The 17,859-nt window shown below is 36.7% G+C and overlaps 1 protein-coding gene across 3 annotated transcripts in view; it reads left to right on the forward strand.

Annotated features, from left to right (window-relative positions):
* FGF14 (fibroblast growth factor 14) overlaps window positions 1-17,859 on the forward strand; it is a 626,541-nt gene that overhangs the window by 508,806 nt on the left and 99,876 nt on the right. For all 3 annotated transcript variants that reach the window (XM_089899396.1, XM_089899397.1, XM_022576822.3), the window contains one exon: window positions 2,086-2,189. In XM_089899396.1, the coding sequence (XP_089755522.1) occupies window positions 2,086-2,189 (104 nt within the window). The remainder of the gene's footprint in view (window positions 1-2,085; window positions 2,190-17,859) is intronic.

A 17,859-nucleotide genomic window follows, 5' to 3' on the forward strand; every position in this document is an offset into this window, starting at 1 on the left:
ATTTAATGTGGGTATCTGTGGTTTTGATTAGCGCCATGGTTCAGTCATGGTCAGCTCTGAATAGGCTTCCACATTACGGTGGTTCTATGGATTCACTTTCCGTTTTCATCCTGTAAATTGTAATAACTATTATTTTAATTATTATTCAGGTCACAACCAAAATCCTAGGGAGGGGGACAGCTTTTTTTTAGTACAGTCATTTTAGACTATCTTCTATAATTTTACTCTTTCCCATACTGTATTATTTTAGTGAGTTCTTGATGCACTTACCTTCTAGGATTATTCCATCTGGCCTATATCAATTATATGGCACCTACAAATACCATTAGATATGAATGAAGGTTAGAATAATTAAGTTTGAATAGGTTAGGATAGAATAGTTTGCATGGATAGATGTACAATTATGGTTTTCAAAAAAACTTTTGCACGTAAATCAGGAATTACCCTATGATGCCCATCCTTTCAAAATGTAAGGGAGATGGGACAGTTCAGGTCTTATAGAAAACAGTGAAAATGGCCAATGGCTTTCTCCCATGAAGAAGGAATACTGAGAGTTACCATGACATAAATACTCAATAAATCCACACTCACGTTTAATATTAACTAATAGAAATAAGCAAACAGAAGCCTTTTTCCTCCATAAGGATATCATAAGCCCCTAGAATCCAACAGAAGACAGTCCAGTGTTAGTTTGCATCATGAAAGCTAATATCCACCTAACCATATATGCCCCTGAGTGTTCTTGCAGGATAATTTTCTAGGGCCATGGCCTGCCATTTTCCTTTCATCATCTGAGTAGCACAGACATCTTGAGATCTCAGGATCAGTAATAGGTAATAATTGGAAGAGAGGGCATAATTTTCCCCTACCATATTCAGAGAAACCATGTGCCTTGGAATTAAATAGAACACAATTTAGAAAGTCCATTTAAAATTATGTACTGAGTAAACCTATCGATTTAAGTCAAAATTGCCCACATTTTTGAACTATGTATCTTTTGTGGAATAAAGGTGAGAGCCTTAACCTAAGATATTTTACTTGTACATTTACTGCGACATTTTAGTGTTTTCATTGCCTCTTCTGGCCTGGTTCTGTTACTTAGAATTAGACTTGAATTAAGAACTAGAATGGGAGCAGATAACCTCCCATAATTAACAGTTATCTTATAAATGTGTCTCTGATAAAATCTCCAAAATCATCCAGCATTTCTCACCAAGAATGGTGCTAGAATACCCCGCTACACAGTCACATGTAACCATGGCATGGAAATGCATTATTAAGGATGTTAAGACATTTTTTAAAAAAAATCAGTGATAACATTGCTGTCTGCACAATGTAAAATATACGTAAAAATACATTTCTGTCAATAAGAGAAGAAACAGAACATGGAAACATGAGTTTTTATCTCTGTCGTGGGTAAAATTGAATACTTTTCCCTCTTTGTTTTAGTTTTCACTCATAGTTTTATGAACTATTAATAAAGAAAATTATCTATGAAATTTGCATGCCATTCAGTTTGATTAGTTCTTTCTAAATTTAGCACATTGGCAGGTGCACATCATTTCTGGGCTCTGCTGGCATATCATGTTGGTTCTGCAAGAGTAATTTAGTTTTGGAATTACCTTTTAAACTTCTTGCCTGTCCTACATTGCAGTGATGAAGCAAACCTTCTACTTAAAAGACCAGAATAAACACTCAACTTGGGCTCTTAAAATTCTGCTTTTTCAGAATATTTGTAGCTTATTTCTTTTGGTATCAAATGGTGTCAGAGACTGTGATACTATAATCACGATTGCAGGCTTGATTCTAGAATCACAATTACAGGCTTGATTCTGTTTATTATGCCATCAGTTCTTCAGAATGCTATAGGGAGATTGCTAAGATCTATAAATTGGAGCTCAAGTGCAAATTTTACTTGTAACAGAAACTTCTTAAATAGAGTAATAAAAGTTAATGAATTGGAACTTCTCAGAAGGTTGTAAGAAACATAATGTTTCTCAAATAGAACAAATGAGACAGAGAAAAGTGATGGGGATGCTTTGCTTCTTCCTGCCCTTTGGTGACAGACTGTCTTTCTCTTAACAGCACTGTTCAACCTCATACCAGTGGGACTGCGCGTCGTGGCCATCCAGGGAGTGAAAACAGGGTTGTATATAGCCATGAATGGAGAAGGTTACCTCTACCCATCGGTAAGTAGCATGCCCAAGATATTGGCCATTCATTCAATGTCTGCAAAATAGCGAGAGCATCAACCACAAAAGTGAGAAAGTTCTGTCTCATGACTCTCATTTTTGCTTTAGTATTTGACCTTTACTGCAATGCTGTAGGAGCTATTAATTCATTAGTCATCAATGTTTGATAATATCAGTGTATCAAGTGGAAGAGTTATATCACCTCTTAAAATTGTGCGTTTGCATATTTTTATATGTCCCAGTTCACAGAAAATTGAGCAATTTTGAAAGCGTTGATATTGATATAATCTTTTTCTACTGTTTAGAATTGTGCTTGTCTTAGGGAGTTTCTTGTAAAAGATTATTTTATAAAAAGAAACAGAATAAATGGGAATTCTACAAAAGTAAATTTAGGAGAGATTAGTTCTTTTAAAAGTGAGAATTCAGATTGAGTAAATGCTTTATTGGGAAAATAATTCTAATATCAAAATGGATATTGCATTTAAATTTAAGCAAGTCTCGGTTTTGTGTTAATGTGTACTAGTAGCTGGGCACCTTCTAGTCTCTTCTGTAATATTTACTGTTTACAAATAATTCATATCCAGGTATAGTGTATCCATATATTATAATGCAGCTAGAATTCATATCTGTCACAAGTCCAAGCAATAGAGACTTAGATGAAAATACTTCTTTCCATTATTCCTTGAGCAAAAGTGGATAAAATCATGGAGCCTCAAAGAAAATTCTCTTATTTAGGTTTGCATGTCATCTTAGTATAAATTCTTTAAAACTCTGTTGTTAAATATCATCATCAAAAAGCCCACATGTAAACATACATACATACACACACACACCTAAAACTTAAGCAGAGAAGAAGCATCCTCTGGGGCCTCCCATGCAATGTGATATATTTTCTTCAGCAAATCCGGGAAATCTGTCAAAGAAGATGAAATGTGAGCTGCAGATTCCCTTCATGGTGAGCTGGGAAATACCCTTGTCATTTGGAACCTTCCTCCACCTTCCCTGAAGGGTGTTCCTGCACACAGACCTGGGCCCTACATTATGCAAATTGCATTCTGTTTCACAAGATGAATATTCAACATACTGGGAGCAAGAGGAAGCTAGAATTCCCTATCTCCCCTTTAGGAAGAATTTGATTCAGATAAAGATCATTTTCTAGAGATACCTTATTTCAGATAAAAGTCAGTTTCATTGATGTGACATTTGTTCTGTTATTTTTGTTTCTTTTACCCGCAAGTAACCTCTGAGATGCCTAAAAATTATTAGATGCAGTTTCTGCCGTAGCTTCTAGTTCTGTTTCTGCCAGTCTGCTGATGATTTTATCCTGTTGTCCTGCTGAGGTATATGCATTGACGTAGGGGAAATGTAAATGTTTGTTTGATCTTTTTGCTTCTGAGATGCTTTCTGTTTTCTTGTGATGAGGTTGCACATGTATGCCGTTTTTCTAAAAGGTAGAGAATATCATCGTGAGTATGTGTCTTAGCTTAAAATCCAAGTGCTGGTTCTGGTCAGTGCAGTCTAAGTGGTGCAGCAAGAATAGAGTGAGGACAGAGCTAACTGCCCAGTCCAGTCCTCGGCACCTTAAATATGGCCTTTCCACCCAAAAATCAGATCTGTGGGCAGCACCTGCCCTAGGATTAGTCCCAGTAACACCATCAAGCTTTTTATCTGACCCATTGTTTTCTACTCTCACCATCCAGATTCTCTAGGTTCTTGGCTTCTGTGCCTCCCTTTTGGTGTCTTGATTCTCTGATTTGCAGATCTTGGTTTTCTCCTCTTCTCATTTTTGACTCTTTGCTCTGAGCCCAGGACCTGGTAAGGAGCGCTCTATTCACCCAGCCTTACCCTAAAACGTCCCCTGCCCAGGCCAGGCCCTTAGAATCCTCAGCATCTTGTAGGAAAAGGATTTAGATAAAAATTGAATGTGATTTCCAGTTTTTACTAATATTCTATGGTTAAAGTGCTCTGTTTATGTCAAGGTAATGAAATTTGAACTTCAAATATTTCAGGGAAAAAGAATGTTTTCCCACATTCAGTCCTTTATTCCATAATTAGTTTCTGAGAGCCTACTAAAATAATAATCTAGAACAACACAATATAACAATTACTATAATATGTAATAGTAATAATGGTTAATATGTATCTAGTGCACTCTGCCTAGCACTGTTCTAAGTGCATTACAGTCTTAGCTCATTTAATTCTCCCAACCAATTAAGCAGATATTGTTAAAATGATAATACTGATGAACAGAGAGCTTAAGAATCTGTGCAGTCACCCAGGGAGTAGACAGAGAAGACAGGATTTGAGCCTTATTAGTCTGACTCATTAGCTTACATTTTTAACTGTTTCACTGTACTGCTTTCATGCGCCAAACAGTTTTCATAATATGGTCTGGCACCCATTCTAAGAAGAAGTTATAAACACAAGATCATGTAATAAAAATCTTTAGTGAATTGTTACCTAGGGAAGAAACTTAATTTCAATTATTAAGAAGTATCATTTGAAGTATAATCTGTTTCCTTTGGAGATTCTCAAGTTAAAAAATCGTAGAAAATGGTAATTATCGGAGGAAAGGTTGATATTATATACTGGGTGCTTAATATTCTTAAAATGTATCACAGGTAACGTTTGAGCTTAAATTTTTAAAGCCGACGTGGTTAACCCAACTAAGAAGTTTTGAACTAAGCTGAATAGCTTTTTGAAAAGGAAAACTCCACTCAAGCTAAGATTTAAAGGAAAAAGTTAATGAAGATTGAAGTCCGAGAAACAAAGGAATCTGTTTTAAGCTTATACCCACTTTAAAAAGATCAAATTAGACTAGTGTCTGATATGAGACCGCTCTTATTGAGGATCTGTAAATTTAGAACGTAGGCAATAAAATACTCAGATCATTCAAAGTGAGTTCCATTAAATGAAAGTCACACTAGGGATCTGACTTGGAGTGTATATTCCTCTATTTGTATTTCAGGAAGTGACTCTCAAAATCCCTTGCCATCCAAATAAAGATATTTAATTTGTCAGATAATTCCACCTCAGGGGGATGAAAGAAGGTATCTTGACTGAGATGTAAATAATCACATTTCCGATGCTGAAGGTACTTGTTCCCTGTGGAATCTCTTCTTCAACATGACAAGAGTCATTTCTTTTGTGGTCATAATGATTGTAATATGTTTCTTGAAGATGCCTCTCAAGAGATTTGATGTTAGATACAAACAGTTTGCTTGAAGATAGAATGCAGGCTGCATGGTCACAGAACAGAAACTGACAAGGAAATACTTTTTTAAAGAATTACTTTAAAATGATATTTAGGAAAAATGCATGTTGACCAACTATAAACTATTTATAGTGCACTTGTATTTCTGTGCCCATGGAGTGATGTGTGAGTTCTTTGCTCATCCCTGATATCCATCTTGTCTCTGAATAGCATCTCTGGACATCCATCCTCAGGGAACTGGTCACTGTTTATCCCAGTGCTGGTGGGGTACCCTAGCCATGCCTCCCAGTGTTCTGTTTTTCTTTAGGTACCAGGCAGTACATGAGACTAATCATGTAATCTGAGCTACAGTGACTGTCACTGGCCATCACTATCCATTGCAGGTGAGCCAAGGGCCTCAGTAGCATCTGATGACTGCTTATCCTGGGGACCAGCCTTTTGTTCTTTGATGTGACCCCTGGGAGCTGGGAGGCAAAACTATAACTGAGCAGGTTTCCATTCATCTGGTTACACAGTGGTGCCCCTTCCATTTTTCATCTTTCATTCTTCATCTCTCTGAATGGGTCAATTTCTTTATCTTAAAAGTATATTAAATTTGAGATGATTGTTAATGTCTTTGTTATTCTAAGAATCTATGACTCTATGTGCATGTTTTTCTGCACAAACAATATCTAACACCTTTTGAGAATGTATATATGTGTGTGTGTGTATATATATATATATATATATATCATTTGTGTGTATCTAGTTTGTGTGTGTTTCAGTGGAATTACACATTGTGCCTAAATTACACACGCATTTATTTACATGATTACAGTTCTGATCACAGTGTTTCTATTTCTTTGTATGAAATGTTAAATAATAGTTTTAAAATTTACACCTATTCTAAAGGTTTACTTACCATGCTGAATATATATTTCTTTTTTTATGAAGTTTTCCTATGGTCTCTTCCACATTATGACTCAGTTGGATATATCATCCAGGCTCAAAATGTCTATTATCCTTTCTTGGTATTTTGGCTCAGATAATTTCTAGTAATAAGAAAGCAACTATAGTGCTTCAGTTAATTTCTCTCCAGCATTCATGTAGTTCCTATGACCCTGAATACTGATGCACAGAATATGATTGATTATGACAAAGGAAAGAATGCCGTCGTTCTACTTAAGGTCACTTACCAGAAGGAAAAAACAATTTAGAAACAAAAGCAAATGGTAGACTACATATAACTAATTTTAAGTCGTCTTTGGACAAAAGGAAAACGTGAAACATCCTATTCTTCTACTGTTAGGTTGATAGTAGGCAATCAACCTGAATGCCTTTAGGTTGGGCAAGTACTCTACAGTCTACAGTTTGGCCACAATAACAACTACTACTTTTTTTTTTAAATTTTTATTGGAGTATATTTGAGTTACAATGTTGTATTAGTTTCAGGTGTACAGCAAAGTGAATCAGTTATACATATACATATATCCACTCTTTTTTTAGATTCTTTTCCCATATAGGCCATTATAGAGTACTGAGTAGAGTTCCCTGTACTATACAGTACGTCCTTACTAGTTATCTGTTTTATATATAATAGTGTGTATATGTCAATCCCAATCTCCCAGTTTATCCCCCCCCCCACTTTATCCCCAGTAACCATTAGTTTGTTTTCTACATCTGTGACTCTACTTCTGTTTTGTAAATAAGTTCATTTCTAAGGGAAGACACTATATACACAGTAACTTTGTTTCTACACACGTTAACTTTGTTTCTGGGCCTAGAGACACTGGTGTTGGCAACCTGGGAATTAAGGGACTGGAAAGGATGAGAGATATTTGAAAGTGTTTCTTGGGGAGTTATGGGAAGAACTCTGCAGTTGTCTGGGTAGGGGAGGCGACAGAATCACAGCTCACTCTGGTATGATTAACTCAGAACCTGGTGAGCTGTGACGCTTCCCTGGAAGAAAACAAAACTCAGAAGGAGGAGGGCGCCTGGGTGGAGGAAGATGGTGCATTCAGTTTTGGAACCAGGATTTCCAGGTGGGTTATAATCCCACTGCTGGATGCTGACTCATATATCCTGGAAGAATCACATCAAAGGGCTGTCTTAAGAATGGTGTGCAGATGGAGAAAGAATTGTTCTGTGATGGATGGTGATTGTTTTCCTTTTCCTGCTTAATGTCAGACAAGTTGAAGAAATAGGGTCAACAGCATCTGCATGGATGAAGTTAGGTATTAGAAAGAACATTATTAAGTATCATGACTTCTTGAAAAATCGTTCTAATATATTTTGCTTGATTTCTAAATATACAGAGTCGATAGAGGCAATTTTGGACACCGGGTAGTAGAGCAGAGAACTAGCTGCGTAAATTCATAACTTGTGCCTTTATAGAAATGATGCTAATAATATGGGAACAAAGTATCAGGCCTTTGGAGATTCTTACAGTAACTCGCAATCCTCATTATACATAAGACTTACTCAGATAGCATTGTAAATATCCAGATCCCAGGACATTAACCTAAAAGGTTCCCACTCAGTGAGTTCGATATTCCTCAAAATCAGATTTTGAATATGTGTCCCAGGCATTTCTAACACATGTGCCTGAAGGAGTCCCCCTTGATAAACAAGGGTCTGCATCACTGTCTCAGGAGCTGTGACTCTGAGATGACATGATTTTATATTTACCATTGCTTTATGATTATTGTTATTGTTGTTATTTACAAATTCATGGTCCAGTTCAAGCCCCTTTGAAGTCAGCAGAATGATGTGACCATAAGTAGTGCTTGCCTGTCCCACTGATCAAATGAGCTGGCCTTTGAGGAACTGCACAGAGAAAAGACCCAGCTGTGATCACTCTGCTCACTCTGGAAAGAATAGGACAAGAAATGTGTCCTTGAGCATCAAGATAATATAGGGAAAGACAGGAATCTTGCTGAGACTTGAGAAAATGAAGTAAGAGAAATGGAAACAAAGACATTGAATTTGCGACTAGTAACAGCTGGTTTGCAAACTTGAAAGAAAACTAGTCTCTTCACCATGTGAAAAGCTCAGGGGTTCCCCCTGAGATGATCAGCCTGGGGCCATCGCGCTCTGCTGACCTGAAGGGCTGGCTCAGAACAAGGACATCCCGTCAGAGCAGGTTTTCAATGACAACAAAGCTGGGTTGCTTCAGAAGTGAACTCTTTTTAGGATTTTTTAAAAAAAATTACTTATAAAATAAATATATCTATATTTAATATATTGTGTATTTTTCCTAAGCCTCTGTTTCCTCGGAGACAAGTCTGTTTTCCTCTAAGCAGGACCTTCCCACACAAGTCCCATTTCTGGAACAAAGGAGGCCTCCTTCTGCCCTAGACAATCAGCAGGTTCCTGATGCTTGGAGCTTCTTTTCCAGGTCCTGTGAAGAGAGTGGGGTGATCCCATGTGGCCCCACCATTATATAAATTTCTTAACTATACCAAAGCCGCTACACCTCACAAAAATTAAACACATATGTCTGATAACAAGAGTGTGCAAGAAATATATAGAAGATCATCTCTGCTCAGTATAATTGTTCAGCACTTAAATATAGGCTGAAGAATCAAGCACTCTGTAGAGATGTGTATAATCATAAATTCATTTATTTGCTCATTCAAATCAACCAGTATTATTGTATGCCTCCCACTGACAGCTATTGTGCTGTATGTATGTGCTGGAGCTTCAAAGATACGTGGAAAATTCCCGATTTAAAAACAAACCAACAACCAAAACCCTCTAAAGTCCAAGAGATATGAGGAAATCATTCAGAGGGCATCTTCACTAGATGAATTCTAAGAGTCTTTTCTCCGAACCTGTGATTCCATGGTTATGTTTGTACGTTTCCTATCACTCCTTTGATAGTGGTGGATACGTAGCACGTCTTCAATCTGTAGTTCTTGATTGCTTATTGTTAAGGTGGAATCAGTTTCACCAGCAAATTTTATGAATCTATTCCTTGAGTGCCTTCCTTGTTCATGCTATTTATTATGCATTCCACTTATCTTTTTTCCCCACAAAAAACCATTAAGCATCAGCAAAGAAGATAGGAGTCTGTTAATTTCTCGAGTTAGAATTGCAGAAAAGCACTTATTTACACATTTCCTTTCCTGAAAGGGCATGATAAACTCACAGAGGCAGAACTCGGATATGCAATGTCTGCCTCTATAACATGGTCATATTTACATTAATGGGTGAGTGGTAATGCTGTCTTCACCTTAAAAAAGAATCTCAAGGCAAAAAAGTAAACCCTGATTTCTAGTAAATTGTCGCTACCACTTGAACAATTTAAAGCAAGAGCATGAATAATGATAATTAGAGAAAGGACTTCATTGTTTCTATATGTTCATAAATGATATACTTGTAGTGTCAAAGAAAAAATATCATTGCATTTTGCAGTTTTATCCTACTTTAGGGTGAAAACTATAAAATACTGTAGATAGTAACAAAATTTAGGTTAGATCTAAATGTTTCAATTTTTAAAAAACCTGTTATTTGTAGAGGATGGATGGTAGATGGTGAAAGGAGTTTTTATATGTAAGGAATTTCAAACACTACCTGAAAAATTGAGTCCTAAATCAATAGATAATATTTGAGAACGAACTATCTCTTTGTTTTCATTCTCCACACCATGAAAAAACTTTTGCAAAAAAACCCAAATACATAAATGCTAAGAAGGCCGATATACCGTATAATGAATGACAAATCAGCTCTAACATTAAAGCAGTAATTAATACTACTAAAATTGGGGGAAAATTGTGATTCTTTAAAAAATTGTTTGTGTATGTGGAATGCCTCCTTATTGAAATTGTATACACCATCCACCCAAGTAAAGTTGAAGGAGTTTGTTTCTGATTACATATTTTACTTTTAGAGAATTCTTTCTATTTCTGGGAATGGGGTTGTATGTAAGCTACTTGCCAGGGACTCTGAGAACCCATGAGCCATGAGTTCAGGGTGGGCTCTGAACAGAAAGTGGGTGTTTCTATCAGTTTCCTCAATGCAGCCCATTTCTTAGTAATTTACATTCCATTTCTTAGTTACTGGGAATTAATAAGGAATATTATTTAGGGCTTCCCTGGTGGCGCAGTGGTTGAGAGTGGACACGGGTTCGTGCCCCGGTTCGGGAAGATCCCACGTGCCGCAGAGCAGCTACGCCCGTGAGCCATTGCCGCTGAGCCTGCGCGTCCGGAGCCTGTGCTCCGCAACGGGAGAGGCCACAACAGTGAGAGGCCTGTGTACTGCAAAAAAAAATAAAAAAAATAAGAAAGAAATATTATTTAGAAAATAATTCATAAAACTATGACTCATTTTTTTCCAGAGAAACTACTATAGTTACCATTACTGAAAAACCAAATTGGCTGTTTTTCTTCACATTATTTACTAAAATTGGAAAAATTGTTTCTATAGTGAAAACTATATTGTTCACATATATAGGTTTTATATATGTGAACTCCATACATTTTAACTTTGAATTATTTCTCTATATTACGGAAGGGTGTTTTGTGCTCTGAGCTACTTAGGGTTTCACTGAATGTTGGCTGTTTGTCTTAAGGTAATGTATTCAATTTGGATTGCAAGTTCGTGGAAAGGTACATAGTGTACTTCTGAGTAAGGACGTAGTAGATCTCTTGAGAGTTTTATTTAGAGTTAGATATTGGTTTTAAGATCTGACAACTACATGAAATGAAGAGATGAGTCACTTGTTAATAGGTACATCCTAACCCATGCAACAGCATCATAATTGGTTGTTATTTGCTGTCCCAGTAGAGAAAGATACTGAATGGGAACGAGATTTTTTTTTGAGACTTTGGAATTGCTACATCTCTGACAAGATGGAGATAGTTTATTTGGTTATTAATTCTGGATCCAGGGCACTATTTAGCAGAAATAGGTATTTGGACAACCAGGAAACATTATTCTACTTTACTCTTATGCTGGTACAAATAGTACCGAAAGGTACTAGCCCGACAAATGGTGAATACTGGTTTATGTCATGAGAGGAGGAGCTTGCATCCATGTCACGCAAGAAATTAGCTGTGAATGCCTTTCACAAGGGCATCGTGACAGAGGGTTGACCTTCACTGACTCCCCATTTGTGTTACATTCTCCAGTTAACTCATCTGTCTCTCAACTCTGAACCCTTTATAACACTGTTTCCACTCTCTAAACCTGAGGCTGAGTGCATAAGAGATCCAGATCCTTGTCATGGCCAATTATTTTCCCTTAAGAGCTGCATATTTATTGTGGTATGGAAACAACTGTATTTATTAGGCACGTAAAATGCTCACAATGCAAAGATGCACATTCATTTGCAAGCACCTCCTCTGCAATCAGTACTTATTACTCACATTATTTTTGCTATTGTGTTAAATGGTAAAAAAAAATTATGTAACTTCAGAAGAAATAATGACACCTACTGCATTATTCATTATTTAAATATTGCCATTTAACATTCTGCTTTCTATCCTATAACCAGCAATTAACGTTATCAATAGAAGCAATGGAAAAAAATTTTTGTATTAAGAACTTGCAATTTAGATACCTCTACTTACCATATACCCAACTCCTACACTGGTTTTATTCCAATTTCAATTAGAATTCTATGTTTCTTGCAATATTAATAACAGAGAAAATCAACTTTCAAACTGTTCAAAAGTTCTCTAGACAACTTTTACCTAGGGACGAGGTAAGAGGCATTCTCTTAATGTCCATGGAGAAATAAACTCTAATGTGAAATATCATATTAATAGAAAGGAGGAAATTATTAAGAAGTTGTTCCACAGGTACCATAAGTGGGTTAACTACTTTTCTAATGCAGTCTGAGTCCTTTACAAGACTGTTTTTATAGACTTAGCAAAGCCAAATGTATACCCATGAGAAATAGCAGTGAGCCTTTAATTTAAAATTACATTATGTGAGAATGCTTGTACATTGAAATGGGTAGACAGAAGAATTGCCTTGGGTAGTAGTTCCCTTGTGTTTATCTAAAAAAACCAAAGAACACCTTGTAGGAATTTGAATGCAAAGTTCTTATTAATTTTTATGCATCATTTATGCAATAACAATAACCAAGAAAAGGAAAAAGGAACCATGTCAGGAAAACTTGATTGTGTCAGACTTTGGTTCTCTGAGCCCTGAAAACCTGAAATACCCTGATTTTATTATTTTATTCCTGATGGTCAGTCTTTGGGACCAGTTAGAAATTCCTCAGACTTGTTAAACTGTTAACTACCAGGACTAAAATACCATGTTATTTAAATTTTTAATGAATAATAACTTCATTAGACATTCTGTTCCTAATGTGACTAGGGAAAACTATGGAATGTGGTACATTGTAGCACTTCATTTCAATTATTTAATATTCCAGTCATTTGCTTAACAAGAGACTTTGCCCAAGGGTTTGCTGAAACACTGAATATCTGGCAAATTACTGTGTACTAATTGATCCAGTGGCATGTTAAAATTACCTCAACCATTCTGCTCAATACTTAATTGTATTTTCTGTTGGTGTCAGTGTTCTACCTAGAAGCATTTTGTCCTTTAAAATAATTTTTTATTTTGGAAAGAAAGTGGTAGAAATGCATTATCAGTTACTTCAGAGGTTTTTACATTTGAGGCCGTAACGGTGAGAACAGCAAGATAAAGGTGTAGAAACATAATGCCCAAGTCCTGGAAATGCAGAGACTGCAAAGCCCCCGAGTTTTATGTATTAATGAACTAATCTTGTTAATCCCACTTCAAAGTGAGTTTTGCAAGGGTAACTCAATAATCTTTAGGGATGACTGCATCATACCTGAGTATATGTTACCACAGGGGAAAAATAGAATTATTGTACTGGGGGCTCTGTGTAGTGTGTGTGTGTGTTTGTGTCTAGCTGTTCTATAACCACAAGCTACTAACACGTACTCTTTTCCTACACGATGAAAAGGGTACACACATAGAAATTAGCATTCTGATATGTAAATGTGGTTATTTTCTCTTTAGTTCTCATTTAGGCATTTTTCTGAATACTCATTGTGAAGTCCTATGAACATAAAATCAATCTTTATGGATAGTGTATAGAATTTGTAATTCACAAATCCAGTTTTTTTTGTTTTTTGTGGTACGCGGGCCTCTCACTGTTGTGGCCTCTCCCGTTGCGGAGCACAGGCTCCGGATGCGCAGGCTTAGCGGCCATGGCTCACGGGTCCAGCCGCTCCGTGGCATGTGGGATCTTCCCGGACCGGGGCACGAACCCGTGTCCCCTGCATTGGCAGGCAGACTCTCAACCACTGCGCCACCAGGGAAGCCCAATCCAGTTATTTTTAATTCTTCAAAGAGTTCTTCTTTTAATTCTTCTTCTACAACTCATTTCTTAGATGGACAACAGAGTGGGATTGGTAGGTGGACATGTATAATGGGAGGAGAAAATACCCAGTTCAGAAGACTGACTGAGGGCTGTCAATGCCACCAGCACTAATGGAAGTATTTGGGCCCTCTTGGTGACTCTGAGAATTCTGAATGACTTTTTATAACATGATGATGGCATTTGAAACGCTTTCCAAGAAATAGATGGAACACTCAATCCTGTTTTCTTTGATCTTCAGATATTGTGATTATGTTCTGGCAGAATGATGGCAACTAATTAGTAAGGTCAGCAAACATCGAAATGCCTATCACAGACACATCACGAACAAGTCGGGACTTCCCCAGCTGTGTGGTTGGCCTGGTGGGCACAGTGCCAGCAGCAACATTCTCTCTCTGACACTTCTTCTGCCGCAGAGAGATCCCATTTTGGAAGCACTGGGTTAGCAGGGAAAGAGGGGGGCATTCTTCCTCTTCTCTGCTTATGTCCCAGGATCTCTCTTCAAAATTTTAAAAAGACTAAAATTATGATACCTGCAAAGGGCATTTCTATTGATCCATCAGTGTATGTACATACTTGTCATCACCTCAAATGCAGATTACACTTAAGTACATGGTTCTTCAGATTCGTGCTCACACAGTGTCAATTCTTGTAAGAGGTCTGCAAATATACTGGTTTTCTAAGTTTCATAAAGTCTAATGAGTTTTAAAGAGAAATGAAATAACCTTTCTGAGGTCATTTCCAATTATTAAAGCAACAAGCTCATAGGAAGGAAAATCTGGAGCTTTGGGGTAAAAATATTTCCTTTTCTCTTCTTTTTTTTTTTAAGGATTTACAGCTCAGTTCACTTCATTGGTAGCCCTCAGGGTTTCTTTATCTCATGCCTACAACTGTTATTACTATCTTTCTCTTAATGTCACATTGCTTTCACACTGTCACTGAAATGACCTAGAAATAATCCCATGAAAGTAGATCCCATAAAATAACATTTCCATGGCATCTTTTTATGTCCTAAAACTAGATTAAATGTCAATACAGTATAATAAGTATGTAATAAAAATAAACAGTTTATCCATGATTCTAAGGGGAACTTGTTACTGATTTTTAAATGTATTTCCTTGAAAACTACATTCATTCATTCTGTGGGTTTTACAGTTTTTAAACACAGACTATAACTTCATTTTGGTCATGATTTTAGGAAAACTTTTCTTTCAACCTGCAGTAATATGTATCCTGTGTCATATTCTTAAGAGGGCCATTTTATCACCTTATTTGGAAAAGACAAACTTAATTTCTTGGAAAGATACACATGATTACAATGTGTGTCATCACATTGATGATTTTGAAAATATATTTTATTTAATTGTGACACATTTCTGCGTCTAACAGTGACCATCTGTTGAAAAGTTAACCATATTCCTATTCATATTCGTATGAAAGAAATAACACCATTGCAAGGAAAATACTAGCCTTCAAGGTGCTGATATGTATATATTAGGAGAAAAACATTTCATCCATATTTAGCTGTGAGGTTGCTTTCAGTATATTTTCCATTTAGCATTTGTAATGCTATCATAATGAAGAAGTATATAATTGTTTTATCCTATTTAATGTATGTGTAACAACGAAGGATATTTCTGGATATCCAGATTGCCAAGATGAATGAAACGTTAATGTTTTCTTTGTCCAAGACACAGAAAAAAAATGAAGGGGAAAAACACGTCCTTGGTTCAGCTCTACTGCCTTCAAGTTGGAAGGGGGTTCCCAGATAATAATATTTCAGTCCGTTTCCATTTTCGTTCTTGCTAAGACCCTTGATAAGGTTGCTTGTCAGATACTTAGTCTTTGTACAGATTTCTACTTTTATATCCTTCATTATTGATTCTCCAGATGCTGATAAACTTTTTAAATAATCGTAATATTTACAGGAGAAATAAGGCACTACTTTGGCTTATGTATGTTTATGTCATTCTTCTTGGACCATATAGTTTACTCTTAGTATCCTTTTTTTAATCTTTTACTTTTGTCTTAGGTATCATGACAGCACTAGTAATGAGCTGTGCACACCCGGCAAATAAATTAGACACAACTCCTATCAGATCACGCTGCTGTCCACAGGATTGCAGGGGAGCAGCACAGAGCACTCTAGGGAAATGCTGAAAAGACACACATGGTTGCGTGCTGACCAGATTGTTGGCACGTTGACTGGAGATGTCCACTCTCCGTGCTGTTTTATAATTATACACTGACCTCTGCCGCATGAGGGACAGTCAGGACACTTTGCACTGGAGTTCAAAGCTTTCTGCCAACCTAAACTCTGAAGCCTCCCTGATCCATTGCCCCTACACCCATCACCCCCCCAAACAAGGAGAAATCTTTTCTCTTCTTCAAACACCTGTAACATACTACTTGCGCCTCACTAATGGCTCTGATGCCATTTTTCTTTGCTTAGAGACAGAGATTGTCTCAAGCTACCTTTTTGAAAAGTCACTTTCTTTCTTTCTCACCCTTGATTTCTTTCCTGTCTCTCTCAGCATGCCTGCACTGTTGTCTCTCTGATTCCCTGTCTCTGTATTGTGACCTTCGCCACTACCCCCAAATCATAATTAGTTTCTGCCACTGGATATTTTCAAGTTAATCATTCACCTTCACACGTATCTTTGTAAATGGCCACTTTAGAGTCTGTTCTTTTCCGTGCCAGCAGTAATTCTCCCTGTCCAGCTGTTATAATTAGAGGAATTGCTCCCCAAGTTTTCTTATCAGATTAGAGCTGTTATTTGTTGTTTTATAAGTTATGTACACATAAAGACTTATTAAAGCAACACACTTAAGGTCTTGGATTAGAGATGCTTTCAACATGCAACAGTTTGTGAAAGCTGTTGTGCTGATTATTGAAAAATCCAACACATAGCTAAATTTCCACTGATACTACATTTTTAAAGAAATTTTGTTTTCACTAATGAAGGTTGTGTTACTTACAAGTTCCATAACAATTTTTCTTATTGCAGACATTTAAAAAAAGTCACTATACCTTAAAATATTATATTTATAACTACATAAGGAATTTCTTTATAATTTTTTTTTCTGTCTTCTGCATGTCTGCCATTACATGACATTTACAAAGTACCAGCAGCAATATGGTGATAAGGATCTCCGAAAACAAGAACTTCCAGGCTGGGACTTCCCATTTTAGGTAGATCAGAGAGATTTTCCATTATTCTACCAAATCTAGAGAGAGTCAGCCAAAACAAAGATTTTCTTGATCTGAATCCATTCCTGTAAATTTCTACAATGTCAGAGGAGATGGGAATGTTGATCTCTGGCACCTGCAGTACGATCTTTTGGATTTTCAACATCACAACTCTGCTCTGAGTTAATTGTTCTGAATTTGCCAAGGTATATTCAAGAACGCACATGTACCTCTATGGAAATATCACCCAAGCAAGTAGCTGCACGTGATTTAGGGAAAGTATATTCCTCCTAAAACAAAAGTTAGTAAGGATGTGCTTTGAGAATTATGTACTGATTAGATTTCATCACTTAATGTTTGCAAATTATAAAAGGGGAGAAGCATAACTGCACTACCCATGCTAAGCCCAGAGTACCGTGTATTATAAAACGGGCAGTTCTGTTCTGCCGTAGAGCAAAGAATTAAAAACAAAGGTAACTCAGCCATACGGTAAGAGATGAGAACTGTGACATATGTTGAATAAAAAGCCTGTAAATATGTGATTATAATGATAAATGAGCTGTAAATATATGTCCTTTATTCACCAAGGCTCCAAAGCAAAACGGTTTCTATGGAAGGTGATGTTTTCATGTGTGGCCTTCAAGCCAGTTTCAAGGAATGTCTTTCAATGAGGATAGGAGTGCAGTGAACACAACATTTGGGGTCAGTGAGATTATGTATGGGTGACATAATGTCAAAAATCACCAGTTACACTAGGCTTGCTATGGATCTGACTTTCCTAGTTTTAGTAAATGTCCGTAATTGGCAGCAATGCAGGGATCTTCTTTCTGTGACTTATTTGTCATGGTTTCAAGAATGTTCTAGTGGCTTCCATTTGTGTCCTGATGTTTGTAGTAATAGACTTAGAAGACATGTAAAA

Source organism: Delphinapterus leucas, chromosome 18 (assembly GCF_059928025.1).
Source record: "Delphinapterus leucas isolate spDelLeu-1000000601 "Yukka" chromosome 18, BTC_Dleu_Yukka2, whole genome shotgun sequence".
NCBI classification, from domain to species: Eukaryota; Metazoa; Chordata; class Mammalia; order Artiodactyla; family Monodontidae; genus Delphinapterus; species Delphinapterus leucas.